Genomic DNA, 16,204 nt, shown 5'->3' on the forward strand with positions numbered 1-16,204 from the left:
ACCTCAGGAAGTGTTGTGTCTTTGTGTTTAATTCCAGCAGTACACAGTACAGGAAAGTCAAACACATCCAGTTTCTTAAGGTCCTGCTTTCAGCATTGACACTCTAATTGGAGGAGAGCAGTTACCCCCTCTAAGAGAAAACCAACCAGACAAGTATTTTTCTGCTGGGTTAGTGTCCTGGTTCATGTCAGCAAGAGTTAATCAGGCACAAGAACACTTTTATTTGTTGCTTGGTTACTTCTCATCACAACCAGATGTGGATTTGGTGAGGAGGGAGAAGAGGGGTGGATTAGGGAAAGGTGGCATCTTAGTACTGGTGGTAATGGTGTGAGTCTTGTGTGACCAAAGACTCAAGGTCTGTCCCTCCTCCTGAGACTGCACCTGATCCTGGGAGCTCTATGTGCACCACCAAACCATGGCCCTGAGCACCAGATCTTCACATTTTTTCTGATTCCATAATTTCCCTGGGCAGTTGGTTCCAACACCTGACCAATCTTAGTCAAGAAGTTTTTCACAACGTCTAATCTAAACCTACCCTGGCACAACTTGACACTTCCTCTTGTCCTGAATTGTCCTGAATTATTACTTTCTGTGGCTGGCTGTCTCAGTACCAGCCAGCCTGTGGATCATTTTCTGCCAGGTTAGGAAGTGAGATCAACTCAGTAAGGAGGAAATGTAGTGGTGGCACTGGGGATGATCTTCCTCCTCCAACCTGTGAAACCCACCTCAGGTAACTTCATTTCCATGGTGAGGCCAGAAAAAGCAAAACTTTTGGGAAAATTGACAGCAATTTTTTGATACTAAATGATAATGCCAGCAAACTACGGCCAAATGTATTATAGGCAGAGTAATAAATGGGCAGTGACTGACACTTTAGGCTGAGAAATAAGAGGGTTTTTAACATATTACAGCTAGTGCTGGTTTGTGGACAGGCTGAGACTGAGATTAAAGGATCCCTACAGACAGCTCAGGGAGAAATACAGCTGCTTAAATCCAAATGTGTGGTCCTAACTGCCTCTGATAGCACTCTGCCATGCCTAGGGAAATCTTTAACCCTTGTGTATACCCCAGCATGGAGGGAGGGGGAGGATTAAAACTTTGATTCTTCTTAAATTGAAATAGGTCACTTCTTGCTCAGTCATTTGTTGCAATTAGCATCTAATTTGGAGACACTTCCCTCTTGTGTAAATCCCTGTGTGGGCAGCCTGGGTGCCAAACAGAGGATTGTGGGTGACACAGCTGGATTTCAGGGTGCAAAACATCAGGTTCTGGAGCATTTCTTGTGTCAGCTGGGGCACAGATGTTCTCAGGCACCTCTATGAATTCAACATGCATCTCCTGAGTATAGACCTGATGTTTTCTTTTCCAGCAACAAAATGAGAAATTAATAAACATGCAAATCTATAGATTATTTCTGTTTTATTTAAATTTTGTCATTCTTTCCTGTTCAGCAATCTGATGCAGCAGAGCAGAAGGATGGTGACAGAAAGTCAAGAAATCCATCTGAAAATAGCCCAGTTAGAATTAGTACAATGTTAATTTCTTCATGGTGTAACACTTGTCTAAAAAGCTTATCTGTGGTTAAATGTTGCAGAGAAAATCAATAAGGATTATCTCCACACAAGTAGAAAAAGCAGCACCTTTCTGCTCAGATGATTAATATTTCAAGTGCAACAGTCCCATTTTTTTAAGGTCATTATAAAGGACATCAAACCTGGAGAAAGAACAAATTCTCTTCTGCCTGCCACAAAATGTTTCCAATTGCCATTAAGGGACATTCTCTTTGTAATGGCAAGAGACAGGACAGTGCCTTGGCTGAGCTGTCCATATCACCATGTCCCTCTTAAACCACTGCACAAGTGAGATGATTCTTGCACTTAGAGACGAATTTATTCCAAACAGAGTTTTGGTCAGAAAGTTGCACTAGGTAGGTCCCCTCTAACTGAATTTATCCTATCCTATCCTATCCTATCCTATCCTATCCTATCCTATCCTATCCTATCCTATCCTATCCTATCCTATCCTATCCTATCCTATCCTATCCTACCCTATCCTATCCTAATCCTATCCTAGCTTAGCCTAGCCTAGCCTAGCCTAGCCTAGCCTAGCCTAGCCTAGCCTATTTTTACACTTTTCCATCATGAACCAGGAGCTCCATCATGTGGGACATAATTCAGGCCTGTCCCAGAGCAGCCAGCTCTCTGCAAGGAGCTCCCTCAGGAGTAGGTGAGAAGCAGGAATGGGAAACAATCCCTTCCCACAGGCTTTCCCATGGCATCTTCTTGTTTGGTCCGGATCCTTGCTAAAGATAGGCAGTGTGTCAAGGTTTTGTCTTTGAAAGGTGGAAGGAAGCAGGAACAGGATGCTAGGAGGAAAACCTGCCCTGCTATGGGGATCCCAGAGATGACAGGGATATCAGGGACAAGGCAAACTGCCTTGCAATATGTTAGGAAGTGTATATTATAATGGTTTTTAAATCTTTACCAGCACTGTCTGATTGCAACGTGGCCCTTTGGTATCAGTCAGTCACTAAGTATTTCTCATGCTCTAGAAACATCAGTAACTGGGCCTCACACAAAGGCGTGGTTTTAGAGCTCAGGGCACAGGACTGTGTCCAGACAGTTCTGGAATATCCCAGTGAGGAGACTCCAGAGCCTCTCTGGTCTCTGTTCAGTGCTGGTTCACTGCCCAGTCCAGAAGTTCTGCCTCCTGTGCAGGTGGAACTTGCTGGGATCAGTCCCTGCCCGTTCCTCTGGTGCCATTGCTGGGCCCTGGAGCAGAGCCTGGGCCCTGCTCTGCCCCTCCCTGCACACAGGGACACTCAGGGATGAGGTTCCCTCTCAGGATCTCCTCTCCAGGCTGAACAGCCCCAGCCCCCTCAGCCTTTCCTGGGCAGGGAGATGCTCCAGTCCCTTCATCACCTTTGTCACCAGCACTGGACACACTGCAGGAGCTCCATGGCTCTCTTGTCCTGAGGAGCCCAGCACTGGACACAGCCCCCCAGATGTGCCTCATGGGGTGTTCTTGCTCACAGGGCACACTCCTGGGTCATCGACACCTTGTCATCCACCAGGACCCCGAGGTGCCAGGTGTCTCTGTCTCCTCCCCAGCTCAGGAGCATCCATGGGTGTGTGTGTTCAGCTGCGTGGCTGTGTCCTGTTTTAGAATTTTCATCTGAACCACACCTCCCGAGTTTGTTACTTAAGCCATCACATCTTCTCATCTGAGTGACTGACTGAAGAGATTTTGTTTTGGCAAGATCAGCTCATGAAGGATCCATGCTGATATTTAATACTCTACTGGTTACAAAATGATAGATAAAAATTTTGTTCAGTTATCTTCCTGGACATCTGAATTAGGCTTATTGACATTTATTCCCTGGGTCAGATATGTGATAGTTGATTTTTACCTTATTACACTACTTCTTTCCTCTCATGAGTGACTGAGAAATGAGTTCTTGTTTGGGTTGCAGAGGAAGGTAATAGAAATCAACAGGAGAGACATTGAGGGGCTGGAGTGTGTCCAGAGAAGAACAAAGGAGCTGGGGAAGGGTCTGGAGCACCAGGAGAGGCTGAGGGAGCTGGGAAAGGGGCTCAGCCTGGACAAAAGGAGGCTCAGGGGAACCTTGTGGCTCTGTACAATTCCCTATAACGAGGTTGTAGCCATGTGGAGGTCAGTCTCTGCTCCCAGGTAACAGGACCAGAGGAATGGCTTCAAGTTGTGCCAAGGGAGGTACAGATCATATATTGGCAAAAAAATTTCTTCACAGGAGTTGTCAAGCATTGGAACAGGTTACTCAGGGAAGTGCTGGAGGCACCACCCCTGGAAGTGCTCAAGAAAAAGGCAGCTCTGGTTCTTAGAGACATGGTTTGGTGGTGGACCTGGCAGTGATAGGCAAATGTTTGGGCTCAGTGATCTCAGAGGTCTTTTCCAGCCTTAATGATTCTGTGATTTCTTGACCCACTATTCATAGTAAAGGAGTCTTTCACGAGTGAGGGTAATGGTTCTGTCTACTCCCTTATTGAAAACAACACTGGATTAACTATAGCTACATAATCATTGGACTGGTGCTAATTATTTCAGAGTGTAGTAAGTCATGTTCCAGCACTCACACCAATGCCCTGGCATTGCTTAATTTACTTTTACAGCTGCCTCCAGGTGAGAGGGCAGTGTGACATAGAGGGAAAAAGTGGTGGGGATGAGTGAGGAAAAAACAACCACTTTGGGTTGTGAAATTAAACTTTTAACTTAATACTTGTCTTTGACACTAGAAGAAATGCCACTGGAATGAAGGAGTCAGAAATGTGTGATGAAATTATTCTGTGTCAAGGACTCTGGGAGTTCAAATCTTAATTATGACAGCAGCTTCCTTACTAAAAGAGGACTGGAATGTGCAACCTTTGTAAGATGAGACTGAAATAATATTCAGCCCCATTGTTAACTGCATAGAAGAACACCTGTTTCCCAAGAGTGGGGATTGCAGATTATTTAGTTAATTGTTATTTCTGAAAGGGAGTCTGATGGAGGGTTGCTTGCCTGACTTCTGTTTTTGCCTAGGAAATCTTCTCTCATAACCTGTTTCTGCTCATGCTGCTAAATATTCAGGCTCCCTTCAACACCTAATGCTAATAAAGTCACAACACTGGTGAAGTTTAGAGAATTTTATAGTAAGAATGAAAATTATGATGAACTGGTCAGTAAAAATGAGTAATTTAATGACTGATCCAGCAAAAGAAGATATTAAAAATTTTGGAACACAGGTCTGCTTGTTGTGAAATACAAAGTTTCCAAATGCAGGGACCTTCCCCCTTTTCACTGTCTGTTATTGTGAATTAAGCCTATATCTCAGATGTCTTTTTTCTTTACAAGGCAGGTTTGGTTACCTGTAATTAAATATAATCTCATACTATAAACAGAATTCTTAATTTAAATTAACTACATTTGGTTTCTTTTTTTGGGGGTATTTTTTGTGTTTTTTCTAAACTGAGCATTTTACAGTAGAACATATGTCAGCAACAGATTCTAAACCAGAATAGATCTACAGGAAACTGCTCTGCTCTCCTAATTTCTTTCAAGAAATACATATTTCAAGCAATCCTGTTTGTCTTCTGGTCCTGTTAACAGTAAAATAGTTTAAATTTTCCATTAAGTTAAAAGTAGTTGCATGACCAAGCACTATCCATCTATCCCAAGAACACAATAAACATAAGGAATTGCAGACCTTTAAAAAATGTTTATTAGATAATATTTTGATTAAAGAAAGACGAGAAAAGCTAATAATTAAATATATCTGTCAAGCAAACAACAAATTTAAATTCAGATTTCTACCATGTTCTGGATCATTATATAAATAGAATATGCAAATCATCCTACAGGTTTTTCTTGTGTGAGTCACTGCACTGAAGTCAGTCATTCTGCATATGTTGGAGAGGCAGGATGGAGTCAGTGTTGGTGGAAGAATTCATTAGGGAGATGGATGTCCAGGAAGGTAAAAGCTGAGCCTGTTATTTTATTCCAGTTTTGCAGTATCAGGAGCAGAGCAGTGGACTCGACAAAGCTCTGGCTACATCCTGGACACTTTGCCAGGAGCGTTGGAAAAAAGCATCTTCAAACTTTCAAAGGCTGGCTGAAAACAATTTGAAACACAAAATTAATCATGAGTGGGAAGTGAAAACCTGCAGAATAAATTTCAGAATAAATGTCATAAATTTCTCTCTCATGTTTTCCTCTCTGTTGCCATTTACTCCCAGCAGCATTCGAACCACTAATTTGACCACACACAGAAAATAAGTGGCTCTCTCAGGGGAGATTTCTCACTTACCCACAAAGGTGTTTTAAATCTTTCTTTATTTATTCTGCAGTCTCTGGTGAGAATTTGGTTAATTCCATAAAAGAAGATAAGAATTAAATCTTGCATTGTAAAACTCAGCCCATATATTTTCATTTCCTATTAGAATTCCAAAAACTCAGGTTTGCCACTTGCTTTTATCAAGTGTGTTACTACTTCTATTTGATTTGCCATCATTGTTCAAAGGATGAAGAAGAAAAAAAAAAGGTAAAGTCATCCCTCCTTCCTAGAATTTCTTAGGTTCAAGGATAAGATTTATCTCTCCTGGGCATGGAAAAGCGCTATCTGACATAGGTAAAGCAGACAGCATGGTGAAATGAGATTCTCTGATAGTACTTTTGGCCTAATATTTCAGCAAATATTTTTTTAAATGAGTTTGAATAAATTAGTTGTTGTTTAGAGGGGTTTTTTTAAGCATCAGCTTTACCCAGGTCACAGTTAAAATGTTTGGAACTTACTGCATAATCCATCCTCACAAGCATTGGGGCAGTCCCCACAGGGCTTTCCTTCCTTGTAGGGTGTCTTCATGGATTCTCGTAGGTTTCCCCTAAAACATCAATGTTACCAACATCAGCTATGAAGTCAATACACTATATCTGAGAGGAAAATTAAATTATAAAGATGTTTAGATTTACGCTCAGTAGCTTATGTAACTTAATGTTACATTTACCCTTGGTCTTTGGTTATACATCAATCAACTTTTACATGTGTGCTGGGTTTATTTGGAAATGCTTTGGTAGTAGGCAGAAAGGGGGAAGAATTTGCAGGGGTGGCTTTTGTGAGAAGACACCAGAGGCTGGCTGTGTTCCAGACAGTGTGTCTTGGGTTACAATGCAGGATGTGATCAAAAGTATCTGTTCTGTCACTATCTGATGAGACCAGGTGGGGCAGTGATCCTGATCTCTGTGGGAGATATTCTGCTAATGGGCCATCCATTGAAACCAGGCAGGGCATTGTTCTTTATCTTTTCACAGCCCATCCTTCCTCCAGCCAGTCATTTTCTGCTCATGGCCATTGAGTCCCACTGTGGCACTGATAAAATTACTGCATCCCATTGGGAGTTGCTCCAGACAGGGGGAAGAGCCCAACATTTCTTACCAAGATAAAAACAGAGGTTTTGGGACACTAAGGGAGCCCCTTTCTCCACTGGACTCCAGAGGAAAACCGGATTTCTCCACATCCCCACTGGAGCTCCGGAGGGAAACTGCACCTTGTACAGGAGCACTGCTCCAACTGAGCCACATCTGTCACTGCAGGAGGATGCAGCCACCATGGAATGGGACTGCTGCCAACACCCTGCCTGACGGGTGTCAGGGTGTACTCTGACTGTGTCAGGGTTTGGGGTTTGTTCTTTGTAGTGCTGTATTTCTATTTTAATTTCCCTAGTAAAGAACTGTTATTCCTAATTCCCATATCTTTGCCTGAGAGCCCCTTGACTTCAAAATTATAATAATTTGGAGGGAGGGGGTTTACATTCTCTATTTCATTGAGAAGCTCCTGCCTTTCTCAGCACACACCTGTCCTCCAAACTAGGACACAGGGCCAGTGTTGGCCATTTCCAGGTTGGACCCACGTAATGGTGAAAGTGGCTCTGTGATAAAACATTCAAGAGAGGGTAAATTCTGCATGCAGTAGCAGAAGAAAGGAGTGAGAATATGTGAGACAAATCAGACACCCAGGTCAGTGCAGGACAGACAGGAGGTGCCCCAGGCACTGGAGTTTCCCTGGTGCAGCCCATGGATGTCCATGGGGATGCAAAGATCCACCTGCAACCTGTGGAGCACCCACAGTGGAGCAGGAGGATGCCTGGAGGAGGCTCTGATCCCATGGGAAGCCCTCACTGGATGAGGGTCCTGACTGGATTGTGACTGTGGGGAACACACACTGCAGCAGTCCTGAAGGAATGGAAGCATGGAAGGAATCCATGCTGGAGCAGTTCAGGCAGCCTGTGGGAGGGACCCACACTGAAGTTCATGGAGGAGTGTCTCCAATGGGAAGGACCCCAGAATGGAGTGGGGGAAGAGCATGGGGTGGTAGAAATGGCACATGATGAACCGACCAGAGCCCCCAGCCCCATCCCATTGTGCTGCTCTGGGGGAGGAGGGAGAGAAAATCAGGAGCTGAGCTTGGGAAGAGGGCAGGGGCTAGTAGGAGGGGCCTTAGATTTGGTTTTACTTCTTACTATCCTAGTCTGATGTGATTAGTAATAAATTAAGTTAATTTTCCCAAGCTGAGTTTCTTTTTTCCAAGATGATAACTGGTGAGTGAACTCCCCTGACCTCATCCTGACCCATTTTCGCCATATTTTTTAATGACTCTGTCCTGTTGAGGAGAAGGGTCACAGAGGCTGGGTGATCAGTCAAGGTCAACCCACAACAAGATATTTTGAATGTGGACATTAATTTTAGGTACTATTTGAAATAATCACTTTATCTTAGCATTCCCATTGAAGTTTTTTGTAGTACATAATTATAGTCTTCACTGTACTGTACATGTTGGTATGCCTTTCTGAACTGAGATATCAAGTATAACATGCAAAATATTTATTTCTGATTAGGTATTATGAAAATTAGGATTTTTAGGCAAGTGACATTGAATCTGAAAATCAATGTCCCTTTTATATATTTTATGCTTTTTCTTGTTTGACAACTCCTTTCATGAGGATTTTCTGTTCTTTCACATTCTTGATACAGTCTTCAGACCTGTTTCTCAGCTACTGGTGAGATGCTCTGTTACAAATTTCACCAACCCCTAATTTTGATAACATAGGAAGTGCCAAAATCGGAATCAATACGTACGCAGGGCAGTAATGGCAGATGTAAAAGTAACTGAGTGTAGCGTTGTTGCAGAAAGCAAAAGCACATCCAACTTTATAAGAATTGTGCCAAACCATCTGTAGGTATAAGAATAAAAATCATGGGAATATGAAAAATATACATTTGAATTATTTGAAAATAATTTAAATAAAATATGCATAATAGAAATGTTTGCAGTGACTTTATTTACCCTTTTGCACTTTATTTACCCTTCAGAGTAAAAATATGAGCCCCATTTTACTGCAAATCTGCTTTCACCTCTATTCAACCAAAGAATATTGGGAATATAACAATAATAGTTCAAGACTCGTTTTTATAAAACCTTTGATTTTGTATTTATGTCTTCATTCAATTAAAAATGTTAATGTAGGCATAATGATGTAAAATTTTGTAGCCTTTGTTTTGTACAGGTACTGTAGAAATTTAGGATAAGCCATTGTCCATAATTTAGGATGAGCCATAAGCCTCTGAGTCAAAACAACTCTGTTGACTGCAATTTATATTTATATTTCTTTGCTGATACTTTAATAACCCTGTTTTTCCAGTGTCTGGGCAATTTTCAGATGTTAAACAAACAAATAAGTTTTTAATGCCTGAAGTCTTGAAATACCAGTATCTTTACTCTTTACTCCTACATACACTTAGGCTATTATTCTCATTTAAATTTTGTTACTTTACCTATTATTTTCATTCTAATTCTGTTCCTTTGGAAATTTTCATCTTGTTTTGTTATAATAACTCTCATGTGTCCATTGTATTTATTTCCTTTAAAGATGAGAGGGTAAAACTTGCTTAGCTAACATTTATTTGTTAGCTAACTGAAATATAAATATATATATATATATATATATATAATCTACCTGAGTGTAATGGCCAAAGACATTCCATTGTGTTTTTCCCCCAGTTCCATAAACAAAATTTTTCTCCTCATTGTACCAGATCTGAAGAACTTGTGGCCATGAGAGGGGGTTAAAGGACATGAGGAGATTTTCACCACATAGTTCACCTGAAAGGAGAATGGTGCTGAGAAACGCATGGAGAATACAAGCATGAGAAAAAAACCCCAACAAAACAAACCAGCAAAATGTGGGATGATTTCCATAGAAATTCTCATCCTGATGGGGCAGCAGGGTGTTGGTTTTTTTCCAGTTGAGTGACATCACCCTTTGTAAATGCTGAAGGTGTCACTTGGCCAGTTTGCACAGGGCCTGTTTGGCTGGTGCTTGGTTGTTGGTAGAACAGAATTCTGTATGACCCTAGCACCAGGTGCATCACAGGTTCATGACTGTAAATTTTTTTGTAATTTGGAAGTTGCCAACATAATCATTATCCAATTCACAGCCCAGTAATCTTGAGAAAATCCCAATAATCCAAATTTTACTCCTGACCACAAAACAAGTGTTTATACTGCCCTTATCTACTGTCTTTATTCAGGTCTAACCCCACTGCATCAGTCCTCAAATGGGATTCACCCTGGCAAAAAACAGGATTTGGATTTTTGGAAAAAAATATTGACAGGACTGTCCACATATTAGATTATGTTGTGGGTAGAAGTCACTCAACAGCACACTGGGCTGTTAACATGGTACAGCTGTAAATCAAATACCCAGCGACTGACTGAAGTGTTGATCTGAACCTCAGAGACAGTTTTGGGTTCAATTTATCAGGGAATTTAAAAATTCTAAGTCTGGTGTGAGAAGTTATTCTTAGAACCACCAGCCAGTTTTCCTTTGCCTTTTGCCCCTTTCTTCCCTGAAATTTCAAACCAGCACATGTAAATTGGTTTCTGCACTTAACTGGTTCTAGATCTCTAGATTTGCTTTTTCCTGATGGATATTTTAGGATAATATGCTTTATCACTATGATTTAATTTTTTCATCTGCTGTAAAAAATGGGATATACCTATGCAAAACGGGGATGAGAATGGGATTTAACTTTTCTCACTCACTGGGCAGATTTCTACCTAGAAATTTCCCTTTGTCACAATGACCAAAAAAGGAAAATCAATATGGAATTAAAATTGCATCTCATTTCCCCCAAACAAACCAAACCCCAAACAGGTCACATCAATAACGTGTGGCTTTGTTCAGTTCCACTCTTGCTTCACTTACTGGTCCTCCTCATGTAAGGAGGGCTGTGCTTGTAAGTACATTGATTGGCCCAAGTTTGGGCATTCCTTGCAGCTTGGGGACACCATTCCTTAACAAAAAAAAAAAGAGAGAATATCAGTCACATACTTATGAATAACCCCTCATAAAGGGGCAACATTTAGAAATTACGTTTAAATTAGAAAAAAGACAAATGCAAAATCCTTTTCATCCCGTTTCTTGAGGGGAGAGGTAGGTAGGAGCAAAGTTACTGCACCAAGGGAATAAAACTGATGAAGAAATAAATCAATTATGCTATGGATCTTTCTTCTCCTTTTAATTTTAATTCAAAAGAGACATAACTGTTGATACACCACCAAATTTTCTAGTTTTTTTCTTCCACCTGCCCAGCCTTATGTTTCTCTTGGTGCTGGCTGTGCCCGATTCTTAGGAAAGGTCTGGAGAAAGAATTTGTGGCTAAATAAAATAATGTGACCCTGCATACAGTCTTGTATCTCTCATAGAATGCACTACTCATTAAAAATAGATTTACAGCTCACAACTTACCATCTTCATCATGTTGCTGGCAGTTGGTTTTACTCCTCTCCTGAGGGCATTATGTCTGTCAACAATCAGCTTTTGCTGCTCTGCTCTTCTCCTTGACAGAGCACTGAGAGCTTTAGTTTCCTAAATTGAAAAAAAAAAAAAAAAGAAGTAAAGAAGTTGCATTTCTGTTTTATTTGAATGCTACTAAATCCTGAATTCTGTGTAGGAAATAATAAAATACCAAAATTTTATTATCAACCAAGGAGATGATCCCTGTGGGGGAAGAATGACTGTGATCTGCTTTGTCTCCTAAGTGTCTCCATGTGGAGCAGCATTTCAGTGGTTCCACAGTGTAGAGCTCAGCAGTAATAACTCTGATTCCTGTATTTTATCTTCCAACCCTCCGTGGAGAACTGGGATATCCTGGAATGCCTCTGTGCCTGTGGACTCGTACACTTAGGCAGCAGAGCCAGATTTATTAACCAATATTATAATTTCCTAATGAGGTTTTGTGGAAAGAGGATCTAAAAATCATCTGAATGCATGAATTGTGTTTATGATGTGTTTCTCTTCTGTGTAGTTTTAAACATCCCTATCAATGTTTTTCTATTGAAGAAATCTGTTGTTTAATCACAGGATCGTCTCAGGCCTCTTGTGGTACTTCATCAGGACATCCCACACAACAGAAAATGTTTATACCTTTCTTGCCATAGATTTTCTTCCAATTCTGTCACAACTGATAAAATTTCTCATGCTTTTCAGATGTTCTCTAATTAAAAAATAGCCGTGTGAAGAACTCAGCCTACTCTTTACATCTATTCTCAACTAGTCTAGACTAGCTGAGAGGAGAAATTGAAGAATTAGGGGGAAATGCAGTCTAGCCATCAGTCACATGCAGTGTTTCTGATGCAGAAGTAGCAAACTACAGATTTCAGACTAACTTTGGGTTGGGAGGAACCACTCTGTGGGTGCATTCAGAGCTAATTTAGCTGCTTGAGGGAAATCAGGGATATGGGCTGAGCAGATGGGACTGGGAGCAAAGGGAGAGGCAATACTTCAGGACCTGTAGGAGGAGAAAGGATAAGTAAATTATATTTGTAAACCTGTGTGGAATTAATGGGAAAAGTGCTGGATCTTTAGGAGGTCTGGATTACTGGATTTGTGTATGGAAACTTCTGGAAAACACAGTTATGTCTGACCCAACTTACATGTAATGCTGAATCTTTAGATGGTTTTTCGTGCTAATGTGGAAGCAGACAACTGCTTTGAAATGAAGCAGACTTGAAGGATAAATGCTTTCCAGATCCTAAATATCTCATCAGACTCTTCCTGCATATGTTTGGTGTGCACAGGAAAAGCCATGTTCAGTCTACAAGTGCCTCAGGGCCCACCCAAGTTTTACAGATAAGAGATGTGTATTCTACCTGTCCAGGCAGCACAGCTGTGAGACACAGGAACACCACTAGCAGAAGCATCTCTGAAAAGGTGAGAATGAGGAATTGGTTAATTTTTTATAGACCTTTCACTTCTCTGAATACAAAATGCATCTTTTACTGTGTGTTTGCTGGCTTTTGCTCAAGTTCCTTCCTTCCTTCCTTCCTTCCTTCCTTCCTTCCTTCCTTCCTTCCTTCCTTCCTTCCTTCCTTCCTTCCTTCCTTCCTTCCTTCCTTCCTTCCTTCCTTCCTTCCTTCCTTCCTTCCTCATCCCTTCTTCCTCCCTTCCTCATTCCATTTTTAGAACTAAAATAATAAAATGAAACCCTCCTCTTCATTTCCAAATTTCTATGAACCAACTGCTTTTTTACATCTCATACTTCCTGCTGCAGCCCTGATGGAATATCTCCACAGGTGTTCACAGGTATTTTTGCTGCCCTTCCCACAGGAAGCCTATGGCTCCTTTTCAAACTGGGATGGGATGGGATGGGATGGGATGGGATGGGATGGGATGGGATGGGATGGGATGGGATGGGATGGGATGGGATGGGATGGGATGGGATGGGATGGGATGCTGCTCTTAGCTCATTCCTGTGTCCAGGTGGGTCTGAAGATTCCCCTGCTCCCCTCTGCCTGCTCTGACTGGAGTGCTTGGGGAAAGGGGAATCAGGCACTGAGTCCATGTGATCTCTGCAGTCAGGCATAGAAGTCAGGATTCAAAACCCATTCAAACCTTGATGACCAGCACTGTGAATCATGCATGTGAGCTGAGGCAGAACTAGGAAAGACCTGTTTCAGGAAGCTTTTTTTGTTTGTTTGTTTGTTTTTATCTGTTTAAAGACAAGTCTTGACTATACTACAAGTATCAGAGCCTTCTCTAACATTGTAATTCTTGGTATTTCCCATGCAGGACCAGGAGCAGGACTTTGATGATCCTTGTGGGTCCCATCCAACTCAGGTTATTCTACAAATATCTGATTCTAATTGAAGAAGCATCCACCAGAACCTGGACTCCAAGACTCCACTTGCCTGGGAGGCTCAAAGCACCACTCCAGTAACCCAGGAGGTCACTGCAAAGTTCAGGCATCTGCAATCAGTCACACAAGTTACATTCAGCTTGTTTCTGCTCACCTACCTCTGGCAAGCAGGTGACTAGAGTGGAATTTACTTGTTCTGGCAATTTTCCCAGACTCCCACTTGAGGGAATTTATGGGATATTATTAGCTCAACTTGTTTGGTTTTGAGGGGGCTGCCGAATTTAGTTCTAAATTATTCTTGGGGAGAGGCCAGTAGGGTTTGCTGATCCTTTCAAATTCAGCAAAGCCCCTTTACCTCGAGGCAACCAGTTTATATAAAACACAGGGTGCTCTGGAGAGCACTGGTGCTTGTGGAGAACACATGGTTAAGAAAATCTATTTTTTTTCCCCAGGTGTTACAGCAAGGCACCAGTTCTTCACCAGCTTCTCACCTTGCACTGGGGGTGACCCACAGTGCCATTGGCTTGTATTTGAGGGAAGTTGATCCAGGACAAAACATTGGGATACTTAATAAAGTAAGTCATTAATCTCCTGTTCTTAGTATTGCTTTATGTCCCTTATTTTTGATTTTGACATCACCTGTGCCTCTTTGAAGTGCTTTAGAATCACAGATTTTTTTCCTAATTAACTTCTCTAACACGTATTTCTCAGAGCCATTACAAAACTTTGCACTTTATTTGACTTAGGTGCTTGGCAACAAAAGGTTATACTCCCAATATCATGAAAAATAATACTTTTCACTTAATTTCTAACTAGAGAGTAAATAGAATTGAGGTTATTTTTAGCTGTACTCAAGTTACGAGCAAAAATATGTTTTTGAGTGCAAAATATGATGAGATGCAAGTAAAAACAACCCTTTTTGCATGTAAAGCACATTTTAAAGGAAAAATAACTCTTCACTGGAATTGTGAAGCTTTCTATTTTGTGAACCAAGCTGAAAAAGCTGACTTAGAGACATAGGCAAAGTACTCATTCACTGTAATATTTTCTATGAATTAACTTACAATTAAATATAATTGGTAATTTAATACATGATACAGTTTCAAAATGCCATTGGAATGCTTTTTAAGACCCAGTGGGTTTCCCACTCCAAGATATTAACATACTTTTGGCAATCCCACTGATTTCAACCAAATGCTTACAGTTTATGAGATGTAAATTTAATTGCTCTGCATTAATTTCTAGGCACTGGTCCTAAAATCAGTCTCTCTCTCCCCCTCCCCTGTTCCCCCTCAATCAAACATAAATCAGGACCTGTGCCAAGTCTTACTGACTTTCCTGAAAATCCATCTGTATACTGGGATCTGCCACTGAAAGATGGTGCTTTAGCATCCCTAGTTGGTATGAGTTTGGCAAACTCATGTGAATATGTTTTTTCCCATCTCTCCTTCTAAAATAAAAAAATAAAGAAGGTGCACCCTAAATGATTCATTTAATTGAATAACCATTAAAAAGAATCCCAATTATTTTTTATTAGCCTTGAAAAAGACCTGAAACAGAATAAAGTTTCTGTCACTGCACTTGTACAGCATTATTGCACAAAGGCTACTTAGCTGCCACTTTGCAGAAGTCAATAAAACAAGGTGGTAATTTCCTCACTCTGAAAATAGGTGGTGATAGAAACATGAACCACTAGAACTTACTGAGCTCAATATATATCCCATTCAATGTGTTTTACTGCCTCTCTATCCCTTTCTCTATGTACACATACTTTACTAAGATGCTGTTTTCTTGATATAGATGTCTTTTATTTTTGGTTGCTCATCCATTTCTCTACCTTTTTGTTTTAACTTGTGTTACACTAGTGCCTATATAATCCTTATTTTTCACTGAATGAGATCCTCTTCTGTGACTGTCCTAAATTTTTCAAGAAGTCTTCTGATGATCGGTTGTATTTTAATACATGAAAAAAAATCCCAATATTTTAATACATGAAAAAAATCCCAATATTTAAACCCAACAAATCAAGATGAATCCTACCTTGTGTTTCCAGGAAGAGCCGAAGTTTCTTCTGTCTTTCTTCAGGTACTTGTGGAATTGGCTGGAATTCTTCACTGGAGGGTGATTTATAGCTCTCCTGTTTCCTGATAGGACAAGGTGATTCAACGTCACAGGCATTACAAAATTCACGCAGTGACCAGATAGAGCAGCGTATTTTTCAAGAGCAAATTCATCCAAAAAGGAGCTTGTGTTCCATTTTAATTTCCTCTTACTTTGTGTACTGGAAGAGATGGAACACTCTGAAATGATTTTTGGATGTATTACATCTCAAATCTGAAATTTGCAGTGCATGGGATCACTGGGTACAATGCTCTCTGCTAATCATTGACACATCCAGATGTAGCAGCTTTGATCCTAATCTCCAGCAATGCAAATAAACTCAGCTGGTTACTGAGCTGTTTTACTATTATTATTATTATTATTATTATTATTATTA

General features: G+C 40.8%; 1 protein-coding gene across 1 annotated transcript; it reads right to left on the reverse strand.

Annotated features, from left to right (window-relative positions):
- Nucleotides 1–5,615: 5,615 nt before the first annotated feature.
- On the reverse strand, nucleotides 5,616–15,922 carry LOC116993647 (cysteine-rich venom protein TEL1-like; the record flags this gene model as incomplete). The annotated part of the gene is made up of 8 exons (XM_033054476.1): nucleotides 5,616–5,626; nucleotides 6,307–6,395; nucleotides 8,647–8,741; nucleotides 9,525–9,670; nucleotides 10,776–10,863; nucleotides 11,319–11,438; nucleotides 12,722–12,774; nucleotides 15,748–15,922. Coding segments are annotated over 8 exons (777 nt in total), but the record flags the coding sequence as incomplete, so codon positions are not given.
- Nucleotides 15,923–16,204: the final 282 nt, after the last annotated feature.

Source organism: Catharus ustulatus, chromosome 3 (genome assembly GCF_009819885.2).
Source record: "Catharus ustulatus isolate bCatUst1 chromosome 3, bCatUst1.pri.v2, whole genome shotgun sequence".
Lineage (NCBI taxonomy): Eukaryota > Metazoa > Chordata > Aves > Passeriformes > Turdidae > Catharus > Catharus ustulatus.